Source organism: Vidua chalybeata, chromosome 22, assembly GCF_026979565.1.
Source record: "Vidua chalybeata isolate OUT-0048 chromosome 22, bVidCha1 merged haplotype, whole genome shotgun sequence".
NCBI lineage: Eukaryota > Metazoa > Chordata > Aves > Passeriformes > Viduidae > Vidua > Vidua chalybeata.
In genome coordinates, this window is record NC_071551.1 from 7,915,003 (window position 1) to 7,938,291 (window position 23,289).

The 23,289-nt window shown below is 39.7% G+C and overlaps 1 protein-coding gene across 1 annotated transcript in view; it reads left to right on the top strand.

The window, feature by feature from the left end:
- PEX14 (peroxisomal biogenesis factor 14) overlaps positions 1–23,289 on the top strand; it is a 68,795-nt gene that overhangs the window by 30,451 nt on the left and 15,055 nt on the right. Inside the window, exons 3-4 of the mRNA XM_053962959.1 lie at positions 1,499–1,583; positions 22,542–22,664. Coding sequence (XP_053818934.1) covers positions 1,499–1,583; positions 22,542–22,664 — 208 coding nt within the window. The remainder of the gene's footprint in view (positions 1–1,498; positions 1,584–22,541; positions 22,665–23,289) is intronic.

Below are 23,289 nucleotides of genomic sequence, written 5' to 3' on the forward strand. Positions count from 1 at the left end.
GCCTGGTGATCTAAACCTTTTAACCTATTAAAGATGATTTTCCCCAATTGAATCAGACCCACCACAGGTGTAATAACTAATCATTTAAACTACACCTGCTATTATGTATTTTTAAGCCATTATGCATGTTGGATAGATGATAATTCATGTTTATTGCATTGTCCAATGGATCCGTTTTGCCTACACTAGCCTGATTAATGTATTTAAAGAAATAAGAGATGCAATTTAAAAGAAAAAAACATTGATGGAATGCACTGAGGAGTACATTGAAAGTGCCATTAAACCCATCAGAACTTTGCTCTCTGACCAGAAATGCATATTCGAAGTGTTTGATTCAAACACAAAGTGAAACTTAGTGATTTCAGGAGTGATGCTGTATTTTCCCTTCTTTTTCTGCTGTCAAAGTTTTGGAAACCTTTTTGGAACCGAATTCCAGAAACTGTATTTTAGGATAAACTCTTAAAGACCTGAATAACATGGGTCTAGCATATTAGGATGGTTAATTTTAGCACTAGAGAAGGGAAGTAATCTCTTCCACTAGTTCACATGGATGTGCTGTTAGCACATTATTCCTCATGATGCCACAATCGGAACAGATGTTTTTGCATAAAAGTGGAGGGAATCACTGGTGCAGTAACATGTAATAACATGTATAACAATGTAGGGAAGTATGTAGGAAATGGAACTACCATATGAAGAAAAGAATTGAATACCTTTTGAATACCACTGGCACTAAATGGAAATGTAAACATCTAGTGCTGTTGTTGTTGATGCCATTGAGTATTATCCCGGACTTTACCCTTTGCTTGTATAAATGCTTTGTTTTAGGTGCTCTGTCACCTTAAAGAAGGATGTAGAAGTCAGTTTGTAGACAAAAGTCATCTGTGGCTTTTGCTGGTGTGCAATATAAATTTAACTACTTGCCTACCCATTTGTGTCATTCCAAGTGACTTTTTTGATTGTTATGTGATCCAAAACATGTGAAGTCGCTTCTTCTCTAGTCATGAGAAGCTGAGGTTTATTTATTGCTTTCAATAAATTAGAATGATGGCAGAAAAGGCCTTAATCTCTTAGAATCTGCAGGGAGCTTTAAGTCAGATATAAAGGAAATATTCTTACAATAAGCCAACTGTTACAGATAAAGGCTGGCTTTAACTGTAGGAGCCAAATTAGGTAAGAAGATCACAATATAAATTACAGAAACACGTAATAATCTTAAAGGAATTTTTTTGTACAGGTAGAACTGCTCCCAAAGTAATTAAACAAGAAACTTCTAGGCTAAAGACCATAATTGTGCTGTCTGTTTAGAGTTAAACCACAAACTCTGATACTTGTTGAACCATTTCTGAAAGTTGGTGTTGTCTCCAGACCATCTCCATGTGATAGGTGTGTTGTCTTACCTTGCAGTCCACAGTGCCTAATATAAAATAGGGATTTGACCATACCTAACTTGGATCTTTTCTCTCTTCTTTTTCTCCAATCCTCCTACCCTCCTCAGATTGTGACAGCAGTGAAATTTTTACAGAATCCACGGGTCCGCCAAAGTCCTCTTGCAACCAGAAGAGCATTCCTGAAGAAGAAAGGTATGAACTCTTTAGGTTGTGATCTCAGTGATAATGAGGGACCTTGAATTAGTGTAAAGTCAAAATGTATTGCTGTGGAATATTAGATGTTACGGACAAAGCAATTAGTCTGTCTCAAAAAAAGTTCTGAGGTTTATACGAAATATCAGTCTCTTTTCTTCCCAAGTGACTAGTGCAATATTTGCACCAGATGTGGAATTGTAGGATACAAAAAGACACATGGGAAATTTCTGGTTAACTGTTATCAGATCTTTTCTGCAATGAGGACAGTTCATAGTTGTGGACTAGCCGGTCAGTTCAAACCTTACTGACACTGGCATTAGAATGGCCAGTCTGGGTGAAAAGGTCAAATGTTTCCAAAGAGAACCAGAGAGAGGCAAAGAACCTGGTAAAAGTCAGCAAGGTCAGGTTAAGGTCAAGCTTTGGGTCAACCTGACTTTCAGACTGAAACGGTAAACTACTGACTGAGTGTAGCCCTTTTCTGTAGCAGGGATAGAACAGATCCTGACAAATCCTATATCATCTTAGTGAGGTGCAGCATACTTTGGTCATTGCCTACAGAGAATTTATTTTACTTTCTGACTCACAGTGGAACTATCTTTTGTTCCTATTTTATTTCTAAAGTTTTTATTCCACAACTTGCAGTGCATTCCAGGTGATGTTCACTCTATATTTTGCTACAGTCCTGGGACCATATTGCTTACCACAAGACATAAATAATGACAGTTTTAACTTGAAGTTAATTACATGTGTTGTGGAGCTCTGTAAGGTGTTGAAATGATACTGAAAATACAAATTCCAAACTTCAGAGAGGAGTGACCCACATACACATTGAAGTTGTAAGTACTTCAAGGTACATCAAATTCTAGAGCTAAAGATCTTGAGCTTTGAAAAGTGGGGAAGCCTATGAAATACGTATTTTTCTGTTTGGAGTTATGAACTGCTTATTGAGATGCCTGAGACCTGAAGTCATGAGATGGAGAGTTCAAGTATATGCGCCACTTTGCTCGTCCTGAATAGCAGAGAACCTAGAAGGGAATGGCAGCCTTGTGTTTTGGCAATGATGTCATGACAAGTAGCTCACGGGCACATCATTTTGAGTGTGATCCTCTCGCTGCTTGTCCTAGTGCCAATTAGGAGGACATTCCAATCACGTAGGGATGTTGCTTGCCCTGCCCTGCCATCAGGATGACATTAAAATTTGGAGCCTGTTGGTCGCTGTGCGCCACGAGTTTTTCCTTGAAATATGTGGACCTACGGGGAGTAATTAATCATAAAAGCTTGGGGATTTCAACTCTATCATCGAAGCAATGAAGCAAGGGAAAGCTGAGCCTAAAAGCCGTGCTGATTACCCGGGGTAACCTGATACAAAATCTATTGTTGCCGAGAGATCCTTAGCCCCCAGTATATCGTGCAATATTATAACTGCCTGATCTTCTTCTGTGCTGACAATGACCAGTTAGTCCTCATTTTCTCTCTCAACACAGCTGGGTTAGAATTTCATTTGCAGAAGGTATTTAGAGCAATTTAGAGACAAATGTCTCTGGTGTTTGCTCTGCACTTCCCCACCGCAGGCTTCGCTGAACAGTTTTTCGTATCAGGAGCTCCATCTAATCTGTTTAATTTTAATAAATCCCTGACTGGGAGAAGAGGAAGGGTGGGGAGATGGAGGCACAGAGAAACTGTGGCCAGACTAATACTTCTTATGAATTACTTGGCTGATAATTACTAAAGAGCAGAAATGGTTTGGTAGAACTGTTTGTTTGTTCCTGTGTGTTAATTAGCCCTCCTTCCCTCTGTGCTAATTATTTTTTTTCTAAACTTAACCATAGGAGATAGGAAGGAGTAGGGTCCAGTAGGGCCTGTACCCAGCAGTCACTGGAAATACGTCCATATGGAACGTGGCCTGTGTTCGGTGCAGGCGTGGTACCTCTGTGGTCTGGCAGATGGAGTCAGTTCTTGAAACATGGATGTTGTGGCCGGTTTAGGCTCGAGTAGATGAGGGACTACAGGGTTTGGTCGGCTGTTCCCCCCATTCTCTGATGTACAGTCCCTGTCATCCCAGTGATAATGTTTATCCCCAGTTGAGGCTGTCTGGTAGAGAGTCCTCACTGCCAGTTGAAAAAGGTTCTGCAAGCCTGACTTGGCTTAAGAAATTTCACTTCTGAAACTCACAGAGGTGGTTCTGCCTAGAATTACAATATTTTCTTCTTTTTCTATAAGCATCTCCTTCTTCATAAAGGCCAATCAAATTTTATTTCCTTTTAGTATAGGAGCTGGATTTGGTTTAGTACATTTCAGTGAGATGAGAAATGAAAGTTTCTGCAGGATTATCATTTGGACTGGATTTGGTGAAACAGTAGTTGTAGAGGCTGAAATAAGGTGTTCCTGGTTCTGTGCAGTTCAGGTGGTGCTGAACTGCTCTCTCTGGCACATGGGGTGATAGTGCTGGTGACAGTTGGGTGAGTGAGGGTATGCTGTGAGTGAGGGTATTTGTAAAAGGGCTTTCAAAAGTCAGATGAGATTTCTCTGTTGTCTTAAGCACTTTTAAACTCCCATATACAGAGGCATTAATGAGAAACATGAAGTTATTAGAATCATTTATCATTTTCTTTGAAGCTTACACTGGCATTTTGTGTAATTTATGACATTTCCTCCTTTTTATCATGAACTTCTTCAGATGAAGGGAAAAACAGCTGTTTCCCCTCAGAGTATCTGAAAGAAAAGAAAGAAAAAAAAGATGCTGTTTGTTTTTTGTCCAACTCGCTGATTCTGCTGATGACATGCCACAGAATCAGCGGCGCCTTGGGAGTAATTAGACAGCATGTGGGGCTTAAACCCTTGTGGAAATGTGTCTGTCATTTAACTGTTGTGCCTCAGATGTCCTGCACTGCTCAGTTACCCATCCGGTAACTCGTGTGGCTTGTTAATTCTGTGTGCTCTGAATCTCTTAAGTTCTGGCAAGACAGAGGAAGGGGGTGGAAATGCACTATACATGGGAAGCACTGTTTTCAGGGTGCTGGGTTTTTGGGGCAGAGAAGGGGAAAACTGTGAGGTTACAGACTTGTGTTATCTTGGATGAAGAACTGTTTTCTTAGTTGCTTGTTCTGTTCATCTGTAGAATGACTACAGTAATGCCTTTCCAGAGTTGGATTGTGGGAACTCATGAAAGCATATGAGGAGCTCAGAAATAATAGTGATGGGAGAACAGAGGTGCATTACAGCAAGTCAATGTACAGTTGTTGAGTTATGTTGGGAAAATGTCCTCTCAGAAGGTTTTCTGCAGTGCATCAATGTTCCAGAAAATTTTTCCAGTGTCAAGATGCCACACTATGGTGATTTCTGAAGAGATGGAAAAATTATTTAATTCTACATGCCCTTCCCAGTCAGAGCTCAAAGGCACTTGATCCCCTGGAAATAAATGCTGTCAGCCCCAGAATCTCCAGTAGAAAACTGACTTAATTTTCTTCCTCTTTCTGTAGTCTGCATTCTTGGAAGTTGAACCTGTCCTTTCCCCTTTGTCAAAGAAACCCAAGTGAATCACCTTCAGGACCTGAGAGATGGGGGCACAGCCCACTCTTGGAGGGCTTAAAAAAAGTAAATTCTTCAGCAGATTTCAATTTAACCCTCTTTTATTACTCTTTTTTTTTTTATAATTTAAGTCCATTTCATGAGGCAGTTTGCATGTCCTTGAATGGAATCTCGTTACCATGAAAGCTTTTTTAGCATTGATTTCATAACAGTCTTAATTTAATAGTGCCGTCATTACTGAGAAGCTCTGAGAGTGAGGCCCCAGCTTTCCAGGTCACTGACCTTTTAATTACAAACCTTGTTCTGATGGCCAGGTTATCGACTGGACAGCTCCCAGCTCCTGCCCCCAGCCTGAAGATGAAAATAACTGCCTTTCCTCCTCCACTTCCAGAAAAGGGAGGAAAAGAAAAGTAACCTCTTGTGTTTCCAAAATTAATTTTCTCCTTCAGCTTTACTTTGTAATTAATTCTTTAACATGTCTCAGTGAAGCTCAAACAGTTTTTGCAAAGGCTTTTCTTGAGAAGAAAATACAATGCAAGCCAATGCAGTCCAGTGCCAACTCAGCTGGAAAAATAGAGTTAGTAACCCATGGTGTCAAAATACCTATTTAGGCCAAACTGCTCTGGCTCTCCAAACCTTATTCTTTTCCAGAAAGTACCATGTTTGATACACAAATGTGGGATTAGACCATAAGTGTTGACTGATCAAGGAATGCTAGGTGACTTGTCCTTCTCTTCAAACTTCCTGTCAGGATATGGGTTTGAGAGATGGTGAAGAAAAGGAGTAAAGGCTTTATTTCACTGTTGGTGTTGGCTTCTCCATAGTGGCTAGTGTGGGTCATGCTGTGGTGGATTTGTGCTGAAGACAGTGTTGGTAGCACAGAGCTGTTTTAGCTATATCTGAGCAGTGCTTACACCTTTCTGCATTTTCATGAGGCTTTTCATTTCAGGATTTTGGAGCACATTGCACCCATTAACTATGGAAATTTTGCAGCTAGTTGCATGGAGCATGTTGGATGGTGTTTATAGGGTTATCTATCATTATCAGAATCATGGTTTGATCTAGATCTCACTGTGCTTCCCACTAAAAAGCATCCACCTCTGAGGTAGACGACAGCAGCTGTTCAACATCACTTTGTGATTTTTAGGAGAGGAAATGAAGAATACTTTATCTAAGTGATCTTGCAGAGGGAGCTTTAGGGATAGAGAATGTAATTACTGAGTAAAAAATTTACTAAGATTCTTGAAAAGCACCATGGGATATTTAATTACTAAAGATGGTTGAGCCTCTGTTTATGACTGTGCAAGACAGCTAGTGTGCCTTGTAATATTTTGCTAGGTTAAAGAAAAATATGTCCTACACCTGTCATGCAACCAGTTTGTTCTTTAGATGCCTCCCATCCAAGCTTTGGCTCTACACAACCCTGCATAAATGGGGAAATGTGATTGTCTCCCAAAGAGCTTATTAGGGAACTTAAGAATGAAGAGTGAGCAAATGAAAGCTGCCATTGCTAACAAATTCACACCAGTTCCTATCTAAATCAGCTTTAGGGGTAATCACATCCATTTGTGGCACTCTGCTGTGTTTGCCCAGTGCTGGTAATGTTCAACATACAGATTTCCACTCCTGGAGTATCATAATGCAGAGGAATAGATGTGCTTGTGATCCAGAAATTAGTTCCACCTTTCTGTGTTTTGTATTAGTTGCCTTCTTTTTTCTTCCTGAAAATGATTGAGAATCACTATCCATCTGCTGAGAAGGAGATGTCTTCCTGTCCTGCCACTCTTTTGCATGCGGATCTGTCACCTGCTGTTCAGTACCAGCCTATTCATCATGCTGACTCTTTTCCCCCATCAATTTTACCACTGTTTGTGGTGTCTGAACTTGTCATGAACTTTACGGATTTTCTTGGCTTCTTTGGTGACAAGGAATGTACAGTAGTGCTAACAAAATGTGGTAAACTGCTCAGCCTTACGACATCCTGGGAATCACTTATGGTGCTTCTTGGAGGGTTTTGGGAAGAATATAGGTGAAGAAACCCTTTACTATCATTCCTCAAGATTTGAAAGGAAGTTTGGAAAAACTAGTCTGTTTAGTCCCTGTACACATGGAGAAATCAGTTTATTGCTTGTCTCTGACTCTTATCCCAGTCACTAGTCATTTATGAGAGGGCAGAAAACCTGACATCAGGTTAAACATAACTGCCCATGTGATGCAGTGTACAAAGGAAGCCAATCCTTTATTGGCTTGAAAATTATTGATAAATTGGAACAGACTGGTTTGATGCTTAGGAAGTTGTGCATGCTGCAAAATGCTGTTTGTAAGCTTAATTTTAAGAAATAATTGGAATGTCATGGGTTTAATGATGTCTCTCCACTTGGCTATCTGACAGTAACTGTTTAATGTAAAAGAGCTGTTAAAAATGGCTTTGCAAAATTAACTCCTATTGCTCATTGAGTGTATTTTGAGTCATATCTGCCTTGTTTACTGACAAAGTAATGTTTCCATTCTTGGTAGTACTGAAAAAACAGTATGATTACAGCAGAGTGAATTGAAGTCTACCTAGAAGATAATGCTAAAATAGTCAATTATATTTCAAGGCATGAAATCGTTAGCCTTAGTGATGGGCAAAAAAGACCCAGCCCCTAAGTCTGACTTGTAAATTTAAATATTTATTTATAATGTTTTTGAGTGAAAGTAAATGCCAAGTCCAAGAGAAACTCACTTCTGTAGTGACAATCTAAGAGCAGGCATAGGAGATCTGAGACATGACTGCTTCCTTGGCTTTGGGTAAATTTCTTATTTGCAGCTTGCCCATCTGTAAAATGGGGTTAATTACCACATTTGCCTTATTGACTCAGTAAGATTTATGTTAGCTGTGTTCATAAAATTCTCTGATATGCTTGTTTCAGAGTTCTTGGTGCTGCCGTGTGTGATTTTTGAAGGTACTGTAGTAAAAGCCACACTTTCAGAGAGATTAGGAGTTTACTTCCATCAGCTGTGTATGGGAGGGGAAAGCTGCAAACTTTAGAATGTCAGAATGTCAAGGCTCGGGCAGATTGCGTGCAATCCTAATCCAGACCTGCAGTTTTGACCTTTGAAGAAAGATTCACCTTGAGATGGTTGAAGAAATCTATGTACGTTTGTGTAAAAATACTTCTGTGACAGAAGGAATTTGTTTTTCATGGTCATTCAGACCAGGGTTTCCCCATAGTCTTCCCAGAACAAGTAAATGAATTCAGCTTCTGACCTGCTCTGAGAATGAACCTGGTATTCTAAGTCTAAGGAGACAGCCTTCTGTCTTGAGGCTAAAACAAGGAGAGTAGTTAGGATAATCTGTGGTGTTCTGCTGAAATCCATTTCAGACCTAATGATACTTTCCTGCTAGGAAAGGTAAAATAAGTTCCTGTATGAGGTAATTCTCTAGGATCTCTTAGACAACATTTCGGTTCTGTTTAAAATTATGTCTTGGGTCCCCTTGAACAGGATATCCTACAGTTTGCTTTTCTGCTGCATACTCTTTAATTTTAGTCTAGAGTGCAATCATTCTTTTCTTAACAAAGAGGTTAATTTAGTTTTTGGTTCATTCCTTGCTATTCTTTCTCCTGGAGCCTAGTCCAGGTGACTCCACTTCTCCAGGAGCAGAGCAGAGAATTCATTCTCATGAAACCTGAGGCGCTCTGAAGTAAAAGCTGTTGACTTTGTCATACCGTGCAAATGTGCATTGCTTTTAGCAAGACAGTAAAGGGTAAATGGGGTGATCTCTGCTCCTGCGGAGAGGTCAGGTGGTTACATTACACAATCTTCTAGAGCATCTTGCAGCAAATACATGGGTTATATTAAAAGTTGCAATCATATCATTTTTTAAAAGTAAATTGCTGACCTTATGCAGTGGAATCAGCTTTATTGAATTTCGCCAAAAATGCGTTTATAATCCCCCCACCCCTGCATACACATGATATTCATGTCCTTGCTGCCCATGTGGAAATGTCCCTTTTTACAGTGATAAAATTAAATTTGTCTTTGTCTCTGCCTTGCCTCACCTTTTAAGATTCCATCCTTTAGAGACACCAGTGGATATCCGTACAAGAGAATGAAGATGGGCAATATTCCTGCATGGCTGGCTAGCTGATTGTGAGCCAACTACCACGGAACAAATAAATAAGCATTTCACATTTAGAGGACAAATAAAGCTGAGGACAGGTATAATATGGGTCTTTTTCTAGGAGTGTTGTGGCCTTAGCATAGGTAAGAATTTATTTTGACTTAGAAGTACCTACACATTGCTTCTGGATTTTTTTCTAATTGCTATGCAATATGAAATGTAAAATCCACTAACAGTTGTTGTGTTACTTGTAGTACTGTGTTACATGCCCTTCTTCAATAATAACTAACCTGGGCTTTGGCCACCTACAGCCTCCTTCCTGAATTCACTTGAGAAAAAGGTGTTATGCAGCATGCTCAAGAGTTTAACACACCTATTTCCCATATTTCTATGCCACTTTGCATCTTCAAAGTACTCTACAAATATTAGCTGACTAAGCTTGTGGCACCCTTTATGAAATGGCAAGATTATAATATTAATTTAAAGCACTTCAGATTACATTTTTTTCTTCATTAGATCTTTACATTCTTGAAACAGTTTGCAAACTCCACATTTTAGTGGGAAACTGAGGAATTTTAGGTGGAGACACTGAAGCAGATGTATTAACAGTTAGATCTGAGATAATTCTGACTGCCAGCCATAGATCTATAAATACAACCGTACTGTGCCATACTGTCAGTGTGATGTACTGTATAGAATTTTCAGTAAAATTACTTAAAGCATTTTCATGTTTATCCACCATTCCAACCCCAGCTGCTTTGAGGGTTGGTGGAAGAAGTTAAGCTGGTTTTATTCAATAAAATCAACTCAAACCATCTAAGTAAATGAAGGGGCAGATTGGCCTCTGCAGTGTTAGCCTGGATCCCTTCTTGCAGCATCTCCAGCTTGTGTTTTTTATGTAGTGTTTAAAAGAGTGTTGCTCAGAGGTACTGAGGAGAATATCAGAATATCATTACTCCTGCTCTTCAAGTAACCAGGAGAATGCAGCTGTTAAACTCAGGATATAAAATGCATGTTTAAAAGATGACTCTTTATGTGTTTAAAAAAGAGAGCGAGAGAGGATTCAAGGGAACCAAAAAATAGCAGGTTCCATTACTGTAATTAAATGGCAGCATTTAACCTATCAGGCCGTTGCGTGTGTGTGAGAGACGAGCAGGGAGCTGCATTTGAAATGATCTCTGTCTTCCTTGGGGGATAGAGTAGTTAAATAATTTGTTTGCGAGGTGTGAGTTTAGTGTCGGGTAAAGCAAGTGCTTGTGTGTGTGTCTCGTAAAGCTGGGACAGCTGAGAATGGCATTTAGCAGTGAAAGCACTGTCAATAGAATACAAGCTGCTCTTGCCCATTTGTTGGGCTCTCTGCAGTCAGGGCCTCACCTGGTCCCACATATTTCATCATAAAAGGAGAGCTTTTTTCACACCAGGCCACCTGAGACAGACAGCAGTAGCAGTAAAAGAAAACCAGGGAGGAAACAGAGGAAGAAAAGAATCAGAGTCAGTTTTGCGAGCTTTTTCTCCTGTGGTGACTGTAAGGGGTAAGTTGTATGCGGTGATGCACTTGGCACTCAGGAGGCTGTGGCATCCCTGGGGACCAAGGACGAAGCTGCTGCTCAGGGCTCTGCCCCTTAAGCAGCACATCAAACAGTCCCTTCCCCTGCACAGAGCTGTACCTGTGCCTGGCGTGGTTCCCTTGAGACTGTGGGGTGCAGAGCCACGTGGAGAGAGAGGGATCTGCTAAGGGCAGCCTTGGCCCTGCGTCATTGACCTCGACTCCGAACAGCCCTTTGGGCAGGACTTACGGTGATGTTGATCCACTTTTTGGCATCCCAGAGGGGAGACACAGTCTAATGTAGTGCTCAGAATCTTCCCATTTTTATTCGCTCCCTTTTTATTTGTACGGTGATTCCTTTGTTTAGGGAATATTTCCTAGCCCAGGAACTCCAAGAGCTGTCCTCATACTTTGAACTGCTTCAGCTGCTTCCCCTACTGATCTGACTTGTGTTATATTGCAGGAATGTGGCTCTAAGTGTTTTTTAATGTCCACTCCAGTTTCTGTGTGAATTCTGTATAGCCACTCCCATTTTAATTTTAGTTTTTGTGACGCTTTAGAAGACAACAGACAGTGTTAAAAATACAGATATTTCTGTATTTCCTTAATGAATATTCAACCCCAGTGGCTGGATTTTGAGGGCAGCACTTGGCTAAAAGGAGACCAGAGAAATGCCCTGTATTTTAGCACCCAATCAAAGCAATGCATGAATTTGAGTCCTTGATGAGAATTAGAAATCTGAAACTATTTCCATAGATGATCTACCAAAAAAAGTATAACTACGTTATTTGAATAAATTATTTGTTGCAAATGCCTTACCTAACCCAAGTGCATGTAAGGCAGGTAGAGATTCTCAAACCTGTCAGTCTTCGCACATGATGATTGTGCCAGTCTGAAATGTTTTAGAAAAGATACAATGTAATATTATTTCTCTTTCACAGATGTAGAAACTGAGGCAGATGGAGGTTAAATGGCCTGCACAAGGTCAATAGCAAGGCTGGGAATAGAACACAAATGTGTAGAGGCTTTTTATTATACTAATAAGGAAACTCTGGAGGTGTGTTTGGCATGGTAATCGGAACCCCAGAGAACTAGAAGCAGTTAGCATGTTCTGTGCATGTCCCGAGGGAGCAATGATGAAACTCCTTTTCTACCTTACCACTCCAGTTCTCTGTGTGTGGTCACCGTAGTTTTTACACCACTTAACCTCGTTATTTTTAGTATTGTTAGCATTAGTCGTCCTTTGGGCGTTTAATCCAGGCTCTTTAATTTTCTCCAGAGCCCTGAAGAGGCCCTGTGGAAGCCACAAGGGGAGAAAAAAAAGCAATAAACAAACCAAAAGATGAAAAATGATATTTTGAAACGTCTTCTATTTTGTTGACTTGTCCCCTAATGTTTTTTGTCTTTGTTGTTCTTTCATCATGAAGGACCCTGCTTAAATGTCTAATCTTGGTTTCTTAAAAGTTAATTTACTATTGTTTCTTTATTCCCCACCCAAGATTAACATCCTCTGTGATGACATAGATGGTTGTTGTCTAAATGGATGTGATGTAACCAACAAAATTGTGTAGGGTGGGTGGAGAAATATTTATATAGTTGTGTTAAAAATTACAAAGTAGGTTTGTCTTTTAAACAGAAGGTATTTCAACACTGTTACTGGCAGCATTAGCCTTTAATTTTACAGGTGGCTACCTTTCTAGTAACATTCAGCAAATATTTTAATGGCATGTAAAAAATGTCTCAAAAACAGAATAACAAGGAACGAGGGTGATTTATAATCTGTAATGAATTCTTGCTGACATTGTCTTTTTATAATAGTGTAGTAGCATCTCTGTCTTTCTGGGGGAAGTGCAAACCAAATTTACCTGAAACATTTGTACCATAATAATCAAATATGTAGCATTTAGATGTAATTTTCTTAATTCAGCTTATCTTCTTAATGTGATGTTACCTGACTCACAGGTGTCTAACACTAATTCCACTTTATAGAAATTGAGTTAGAGGAGCCAAGATGCTTTATAAAGTTGTGAGAAAATATCTGTCAGAAAAAGGCATGTGTTCATGGCTCCTCACCCACTGTTGGTCTCTTTACATTTCCATATGTTTTTCCATACACATTTCCATGTATTTTTACATTTTCTTAAAATGTGCAGCTGTAGCTACGAGTTCTCCATGCTCCCCATAGCAGCTTCCTGACAGAGGGAGTGTCCAGTGTGCGTCACACTGTGTGTTCACTGCTTCATTATGTGTTCTTCAAACACTCAAACTTAATATAAAATATAAATATAGACACTTAATATGATTTTTCTTGTGACAAGTCTTTACAAATGTGTTTGTTTTGTTCCTTTCTAAAGTTTAAAGTAAAAGAGGAATTAAATAGCATTGAGGCAAGTTGCTCTTCACACTGCAGTTCATCTTTGTCTGCAGAGGCTGCTCTGTGACTGGTTTTGTCTAAGGTAGAAAATAGCCAGGTGCTCTTGTTTGTGTGTTTGGGGCAATCAGTAATTCCAGAGTAGCGCAAGGAAACAGAAATGCTGCATCAGGACAGATTTCCCCATTTTTATATATAAAACAAAGACATCTTTCAGATATTCTGAAAAATCTGGTTAAAAAATTTCATATAATGGCTTGAAATTGTTGTTCTTTTACATGTTTCCTTTCTTTTGAATGCCGATTTAGGCACAAAGAGTTGCAGGTTCTAGAATTGCAAGCCAGCCCAGTCCAGTAATCCCAGATCAGCAGTGACTGATCCAGAGTTCCATGTTGGGGCCGGGCCTCAAGATCAGACCTGATACAGTCTGTGTTCACCCCCATAGCACTGGGGATGCTTCACTGCTGTAACAGAGGAGTTGGAGTTACAAATGTCTGGTTGACTGCAAATCCCCCCTGGCCAGCTCCTTCTGGAGCAGCACTGGAATTCTTGTGACATGCTGGTTCAAGTTGTTGGAAATACAATTTCAAATTGGTGTTCTGAAGGTAGATCAAAACCAACCCTCCTGTATTGCCGGTGTTTTACCTTACTCGAATTTAAGACCACCTCTGGCTTTCTATTTAGAAGCTCCTAAAGATACTATCACAGATCAAAGAGTAGCCAAAGGCTAATAATTTTGTTATTATTGCTCAACAAGCTGCTTAACAAAATATATTTTGTTCACACAAAATAAATGGATCTGAAGCACAAATGTTTTCTGTCACTGCTGCTATTAAAATATGTGGTAAGCTTTATAAGCTATGGTAGTGCATGGGTTTCTTAAGGGCCATGTATCAAACTGGGCTGCTTTTGGAAATGAACACGTAGAAGAAATTAATATTCTTTCACTCTTAAAGAATGTTTCATGTTGTAGTTCCCAATTTAATAGGAAACTGCATAGAACTGATGTGTATTCTAGGCAAGTTACTTCATTTTTGTGTACAGGGCTTTTCTTTGCAGCCTGTCTTTCCTTCACACTGCTTGTTGGATGCTTTGGGTCTGACTGCCTTCTATGGTCTGCACAGCTCCTGGCACCATACCTGCCCAGTGAATGCCTTTTGGGATCTCTGAGGAGTATTATGATACAAATAATGAGGATCAGGAACCATCACTCTGAGATTTGTTTCTCTGCAGGAATAGCAGCAGGAATTTGCAGGTCACAGGCTGGATGTGCTTGGAAACGTACCTGTTTAGTGTACCTAATACTTGTTTTCTCTGAATGCCTGGTCTTATTTCTAGGGAGTTGTCAGTTGTGGTAACGAGTCATGACAGCACTACAGTTACTGGAGTAGTGTCTCTTCCATTAGCTGGATTTTTTGCTCTCTAAGGACTTCTTTTAAACATATGTCAGAGTCCTGGTTATGTACTATTCTTGATAAGCTACCTTGGAATCCCGGCATAGTCTTCAAAGCCTTCAAACCCCAAGTAGATACTAATTTGAAATAATTTCAAATATGCAGAGGTTTTTGTTCTTATGTAGTGTTCTCACATCATGAACTGGCTGAACGTTTGTCCTGTGTTCCTGTGTGGCAACACTGGCTCCCAGGTTAGTCACACATGTTGTGTCTCCAGCTCTACCCATGCAGCAGGCAAGTGGACAAAATCCACCAGAGTCCACTCAAAGGAGGCTCTCCATCAGGTTATCCTCGTGTGATAATAGAAAGGAAAAGCTGGAGGCAAGAGACCTAAAAATAAAAATAGCACCATCACAGATGATGAGAAAATAAAATCTCCTTCCATTTTTAGGAGATTTTTATTTATGTTACAGGAAGACTTGTTTCTTCTGTCTTTTTTGCTGACCATGGTGTTCTGAGAATGATTCTGTAATAGACAGGTCTTCAGAAGAAGGTACCCAAGTTTGAATTTATTCTTTGTTTTTGCAAATACTTGTTTGTGTAGGAATGTAAATGGGCTTTGTAACATAACTTCTGGTTCTGTAATTCAGGTTGGTGAGGACTTCTGGACCTGTCTTGCTTGATTTAGGGTCATGTTGCTATCTCCTTTTTTTATTCTCTATTTTGAACTATTTGTGGAGCAAAAATTATACCTGTTGAATTATGCTGTCTGCTGCCTGAAGATTTGTTGTAGATTAATTCAAGAAAGAGGTGTCCAAATCCTGTTGAGGCTGTGATACCACTCCATCTACTGGGACTTTGGCATTGCAGAATCCCAAGCATGAGTCCTATTTTCATCCTGCATGTTGTTCCTTGAATTCTCCTCTTAGTGCCTTGACCCCTCAAATGTATAGCTTAGTATTGGGAGCTTTTACTAAAGGTCTTTCCTTCTTTCTTTCTTTCTTGTTCTTTCATTCTTTCTTTTGTTCTTTCTTTCTTTCGTTCTTTCTTTCTTTCTTTCTTATATGGAAAGAGATAACATACTTCATATATGCAAGGAGCTTACTTTACATTAGAAGAGGAAGACCTGACCTCTCTTGATGCAAGTGAAACTGTATTTTCCCTGCCTTGAAACTACCAGTGAAATGCATTTTGGACTGACTTATAATGCTGTGATTTATGCTGTGGTATGCTTTGTGATATTACAATGTCCTTTTGCCTTTGTGTTTGATTTTTTCCCCTCTGATAAATTTTACTGGGTATTTACCCAAAATGCCCATAGGAGAATGAGGCATTCTTCCTGCTGTTTGCTGCCTCAGAGAAGGAATCCCATGGTTTTTTCCCCCTCCAATTAACCTCACTGCAATTTCTTTTTTTTTTCCCTCCTTGTTTTGAAATACTATTAACATGGGAGATATTTTTAAATAGAAAACTGGAAGAAAATATGCTTCTTATTCATACAAATGTGAATGAGTGACCAGAAACACCTTTTTCATTTTCCATTTTGAACTTCTCGTTTATATAAAACTGAGAAGAAAAGTTGTAGTACTTGTTCTGTTTCTTCCATTCCAAGACATGCTAAGCAAGTCACTTGTCCTTCTTTATTCAGAGTGAAAATACTTTGATCCAGTTTTCTGAAGACAATACTCATTTCATAAGAATATTTAATCAGTAGAAAATAGAGAGGATTTAGTTTGTTTGTTTAGTATTTAACCAAGTGAATAAGGCAGATTAGGGGAAGGGGGGACACTGGACCCATAAACAAGGTGATATATAATATTTTTTTTCGTTCTCCTTTTAAATAAATACCGATCAGCTTTATGTTCAGAGACAATAGGAGCCGTTGGCTTAAATTTGCAGTTTACTGTATTTATGGCTGTAATATCAAGGTGCTGCCGTCGTAATTTCATGCCCCAATGAGAAGAGCAAGGTCGAAGCAAATGCTTCCATCGGCATCTGCTAACACACTAACTCATAAACAAGGCCCGGCTGGATCAGGTGGCACGGAATAATACAGGCTAATGAAATACAGCACAGCTTTCCATTACTGTTAGTTTTTACAGTGTCGTCATTACGTGTAATTTATGTTTAAAAAATTCAATTTTATACAAGGCTCTGGGAAATAGGGGTCTGCAGGTCACCCGACGACTTTTAACGGCTCTGAGAGTCCTTATTGCACTCTACTGTTCCAACAAAATGTTAATAATAAATAATAATAAAAAAAAATTCCTCTTTTACTTTTTCTCTGGTTTGCATATCTTGCTCTGTCTTTTTAATTACAAGTTGCTAAGGAGAGTTTGGGGCTCTAGATGATGTCAGGAGTTATCCCCTTTGCTGGTGCTCCCAGAGGGGGGTTACTATCTGCTTGCTTTTCTTTTGTCTGTCTATCAATCACCCGGGATCCTGTAAATGGAGTAAACACAGCTGAGGAGAGAGAGATACTTAACAACCTCTCTCCCAAACCCTCACCCTCTGACATTGCCCTCCTCTCCTCCATTACACTTCATTTTATTATGGACTCCAAAAAGTGTAGCTAGGAAGAGAAACTGCTGTTATATTTATTTATTTATTTATTTATTTATACTTGTTATGCCAAAATACTTTTTATTTTAACCTTTTAATTCCTGGCTGACTCACTGTGTCATTCCTAGCATTGTTCTGTTAGTCTGATTTTCCTTCCTTATTTTAGTGCTGTGCAGATGAGGTTAGAGCACCTTATCAGTTCTGATTGCTGCTTAGTCACCCTGATGGGTTAAAGTGTATCATGTTTCTGAAAGATTGCACTTGCATAATTAACAGTCTCGGAGATGAATAGAGCTGTAAGAATTCAAAGCCCTTTCAGCAACTTTTCAAATTACTTTTATTTCTGCATTTCTCAGTCTGACAGTTGAGACCAGTCCATGTTCCTTTGATGTGTGTGTTCCTTTACTAAAGTTTCAGCTGGTAGTGCAGTAGCAGGATTACATTCAAATGCAGTGTCTCAGTGTAAATTAAGGGGAAAAAATCAGAGTGATGTTTCTGAAACCTTAGGTTTTGTTCAGATATTGGGTTGGGCTCAGCCTCGTGAATGACCATGTGTGGAAGAAAATGGATCAGGAGACTTTGCCTTTCTGACCTTTTTGAAATACATTCAGCTAAGCACAGAGTAGGACGTAGGAGACAGACTTGATAACAGTCACCCAGCACTGCATGTAACTGACTGAACAGGTGGAATCATTAGTCTGGATCAGATCCCAGAAGGATTTTATGGTGATTCTTTTAAAATGTGGCCATATTCTTTCTGAGCAGAGTTGACTCAGTGGCTTCCAGGAACAGAAGTGTAATGTCATTTCAGGGTGCCGACCAGCAGATCTTCCTTTTAGTCATGTGATACCAGGCACTAAATTCAGGTGGTCACATAGTTTGTTGTAGCTACACAAGTTGTCCTGTCCTACTCTGTTTTCACCTTAATAGAAAGTGTGTGGGAAAAAACCAGCAGCTGCCACCCCCTGCCCCACACCCTCTCCTGCCCTTTGTCCCTGCTGAAGGGTGGGTGGGGGGTTGCTTCAGGGTGGTCTCCTAGGGCAGAAATAAAGCTGGCTTTGGAAACCCACAAAGAAACTGATTTTTTTCCCACCACCTTTCCTTATTATGGCAGAATTTTTAATTTCACCTAAACAGAAATGTCTCCCCAAAACTGATGTAGTCTTCAGGTTGTTAAAATCTTGTGTGAATTACTGGACTGAGCAGTGTAAGGAGGAATATAATGAAGAAAAATATATTTTCAGTGCCTAGGACGGGAAAAGGGTTGTCACTAATATGCCAGAACCTGTGTCAGAAGAAGAAAAAGCAGTGGCTCATCTAGTTAAGCTCATGGAAGGGTTTTACGTTGCAATTATTGCTACTGTGTTTTGACAGAAAATAGGTAAAACATTTCCTGAGTTTTATTTTCTGTCTGCCAGAGGTTCAGTTCTGACCTTGGAGCACTTCTCATGTCTGTATATCTCACCTCTTCCTCATCTGTGAAATATGGGTAGCAGTACTGTAAGTACTTGTCTACTTCAGAGTGATCCTAAGAGGAACAGTATTTTGATGTACATGAGGTCCTTAAATAGTAAGAGATGTTATAAAAGGACATAAACAGACAGTCAAGTCTTAAAAGTTCTTGTACAAAAGAGCTCTTTATACAACACCCGAGGTGCAGGCACTGAGAGATGCTTCTGACAACCCATTTCATTCTCTGACTTGCTCTGTTTCTGTGTTTGACTACAATTTACTGAGGCTGAGTGATGCCTGCAAATTGAGTGGCAGCAGTGACAATCAAAAAAGAGGGTCAGCAAGAGCCTTTGAGTGCAAAACAATCATGGGTGCTGGATTATTCAAATCAACACCCTGACGCCTGAAAAGGAATTTTTAAAACTTTGTGAAAATTATGACTAATTCTTTGCAATGGCTGTGGTGCTGTAGAGGAATGAGACGGATGGCTGGGGGAAGGGAGCAGGTTTGCATTCTGTGGGGCTCTGAAGACAGTTTCCGTGCATCCTTCTCCTCAGCTCAGTCCTTGCTCAGTACCCTCTGCGGTTAGATTATTCCTTGCAGATAGCAATCAACTGGAAGGAAGTGTGTGTCTAATTTGCATGAGATTATTTAAAACAAAAAAAAGGTCTGCATTAGTCAGGGTGATGGTAAACAACGCAAAGAGATGCCTTTTATAATATAGCCGTGGCTCAGCTTTCAAAGCCAAATATAATTCACTTACAATTGGCAGTTTCCTTTATTGTTCCTTTTAACCTTTTGCATTCTGCATGGACTTGATCTTACTGCAGCCGCAGAGCAACGGAAATGTTTGTTTTCCAAAGTGTTGGAAAGTGGATTTAGAGCAATTCCACTGTTAACTGAGGTGATTTTCTTGAGATACCTGTTTGAGAGCTATACTAGACACAAAGCCCCAGTTTTTGTGACACTGCTTTTGCATCCAAGGGCAGTGGTATTATTTTTGGGTTGCCAATTTCCTGCTAGATTAGAACAATGAATGAACATGGTTACTTTTTTCAGTGCAGTGATAGGACTGTGATAAAATAAAGCAAGATGAGATATTGAAACAGATGACACTTAGATCTGGTTTAGGAATTCACACTTTTGTATGTAATTAATATAACCAAATTGAATAATTTGGGCATGGAAAATTCATACTGTGTGCATATATAGGTGGTGAATTTGGAAAAAAAAATAATTCCAAAGGGAAATGTGATGAAGTTAGCTATAATTGCCTGAGGAGAGCCTTAGAAATCTTGTCCATTTTTGTTACTGTGTGTGAGAAATGACCAGCCTGAAGACAGGTATATTTCTGAGTGCAGAGGTGACTTGTCATTACTGAGTGTCCACCGTGCAGACTTAATCCATATATATGCTTAAGGAATCCGCTCCAGGACTCCCTTGGTCTTGAGGCCAAGATCACAATGCCTTAAAAGCATCTTGTCCAGGTGAAAGAAGAGGTTTTCCAGGCAGTCCCAGTCTTCTCCTCTGATAATTAAGAAGGGATGTAGTTGTGATGTTCTTTTGTTTGTTGCCACTAGTACCATGGCCAAGACCACTTCACAAGGCAGCAGAGTAGTCCAGGGAAGTAGTAACAATTCTAATTTGCACTACTCAAACCAGGAATTGCAATGTGAAAGGCTTCCTATCATTCACATCAGCTTCTTCTTCACAGCACAGCAGGGTTTAAATGGAAACAGCGATACTTGTCCCTAGTTGGCAAGATCAGAGTAATCCTAGCGGTGCATTTTATTTGCAAAAGATTTTAGCTTTTTTCTCAAACAGGATGAAAATATGGTATGTTTATGAAACAATTGACATTGTTTTCTGCCCTTTTTGCAGAATGAAGATCCTCCATTACTTCTGATGTTTCTAAGTGTTAAATATTATCAGATTTGCATGGAAATAGAACAAAATGCCACATTTGCAGCCAGCAACTAATGTTGTCTCCATCTTTATGAAATTCAGTAGTTGCTGGTGATCTGCAGTGTTGGCATCTGTTTATGGATTCTGCATTGGATAATTAGTAGCTGGTTAAAGCAGTTTCTTTCTGATTGGACTTTGCTTTTTAACATGTATTAGACACTGTAAATACTGCTTTTGTGAGTTGAGCAATACGCTGAGTTGTGTTTATCTGCCTTTTATTACTCTCACTGCAAGTCTTGTTCCATATTGTTTTGTGTGGTTTTGGTTCCTTACTATTTGAGCCGTGCATCAAATACAAGGCACAGGGTGATTCTGTCAGACTGCAGGACCAAAGATCAGGAACTTTCCATTTCTGACACTGTTTCTTACACTGACAGTATTTTGTTGTTAGAGAAGTCACTGAACTTCTCTGAAATGCTCGGTGGAGTAGGTGAATAGTGTCTCACAGGAACTCACCGTTTCTCACATGCTCACAGGAATACAGGGAAGATCTGTTAATAGTTATAAAGCCTTCTGAATACCACAAGCACTGTGTTAGTACTTATGGTATTGAATAACAGTTCTGAGACAGACTTGTGTATTTATTTCTGGAAATATTGTTTGTACTACAGATTATTCTGTCTAGACCCCCCAGTATGCAGTGAAGTAAAAGATCCTGAAAAAATTTCTTACAACTTAGCTAATATGCCCAGTGACCTGACCATTTTCTATATTGCATCTCTCTGTAATATTAAAAAGCTAGGGTTTTTAAAGTATTAAGTTCAGGAATTTCATCCATCAGCAGTGCTTTATGGATCTCAAGTGGGGGTGATGGAGAGAAAATATTCCCCCATTTTTTTTCCTTACTGTGCTCAGTCCCTTCAAGAATCATGTGAGAATCAAGTGGACTGCCTCTTATCTTCTAAATCTCTTTCCTTAAATCCATATTCTCACTTCCCTCTTTCTCAGCATTTTTGTGTGCCCTGGGTGGATGGCGAAAGGTCCCGAATCGCTTCACGTGTTCCTCGTAGGGGGAACACTGGGTTTTTATGTGCTTCTGTGCAGGAGAGTAAATGCTGCACAGCTGTCCAGCTCCCACTTCATGATTGCCATCTGAGTACTAAATTCTTTTTCTAGAGGATGTTTTCTCTTGTTGGAAAAAATAATCCAGCTGTGCTTCCTTCTTCAGAGATGCTGGTCATTGTGAATCCTTTAGCTGCTTTTCTTTTCCCCCTTGTTGGCCAAATAGTTTCCATATGTTGTGGCCAATTACAGATGGTCATCCTGGCATTTCCTGATGGCAGGAGTCACTGCAACAACATGTACCATGTGTGCAGTGTTCCTCCAGCTCTGTGTGAAATGAAAACCAGGCTGCCCTGGGGCAATCTAATCATGCACCAATGGGCCGGGGCAATGTTCAGCTGAAAGTTGGGCTTGGCCTTGTTTTGATCTGTTTTGTTATAGTTTTATTTCCTCCTTACATTCTGTGTCCCATTCATACTAATCACAGTCAGTCCTGATTTTTTTTTCTTTTTATTTCTGCATTTGTCATAAAATAAAGCAAATTATTCCCGTCTTCGGAAACGATCTAGACTAATTAGTCGTCTAACCCAATAATTAGTTTTTTGTTTCCCTGTCTGTTTTCATGCATTATTGTTAGTTTTTTCCCCTCTTTTTTTTTTTTACACCATTACAGATTAAAATGAGCCACATTTGCAGTTGATGGTATCTTTTTTTCGGGGGAAGAATGGAGAATTGCAATAGAAAGCTACTTCAAAAGCAGCAATAAACTCAAGGATAAATTAAGGAAATTGAATGAGCCACATTTGGAAGCAGCGTTGAGGCTAATATTCTGTCGCTTAAGGTTAAATTGCAACAGAGAAAAAGAGAGGGAGACATTCCAGTGAATCCAAAATTGGGGAGGCATTACTGCTCAAGTCAGTGCCAAAATTCTTTGCAGCTTGAAAGGGTTCTGCCTGGCTTGAGAATTTAATTATGTGTGCATAAAGTGGGTAAAGGTGCTAAACTGATTTCATTTCCTCTGCTCCCCCAGGCCTGACAGATGAAGAAATCGACCTGGCTTTCCAGCAGTCGGGCACGAGCGCGGAGGAGCCGCAGTCCCCAGGTTCTTCCTCACTCCCAGTGCCAGCTCAGCCTCCTCATCCTGTGGTGTATAGTAAGTGCCACTTGGAAAAATACCTGCTCCCAGTTGCTTTCTGCTGTGATTCCTGCAGCCATTCACAGATTTGTGTGCCACATCCTGGATTTCAGTTCAACTGATGACACACTTTTTGTCAGAATCAGACACCAAATGTTACTTTGAATGCACTTGGTGGTTGTTGATGCCTGTGACAAGATCATGTTACACAAGGAAAATGAGATACAAATGATCACTGTCTACAAACAAATATCATCCATACCAGCCTGTGACGCCTCTTGACCTGAAGGTGGAAAGTCAATGCAAATTAGATTCTGACACACTGTAAGGACGTCAGAAAAGCACTTTGTCAACATGGGACTCAGTCTCCCCTTCTAAAACTTGGAAAACTTTTCTCTCTGATCTTAAATAATCTGAGGTGACAGCAGAAATTCTGTGTAGACTATGTGGATATGATTGTATGATTTTTGTGTACAAAATGTGCTCTCAAAGAAATTGTAGAATCCCAACATAATCTGTGTAGATTCAAAATTTACATATATATTTGCATTTTAAAACAAACCTCGCAAAAAAGTATCTAAGCTCTAAACAATAAAAACCAAAGTACACACCATTAAAAATCCATCAAAAGAAGCTGTTCAGC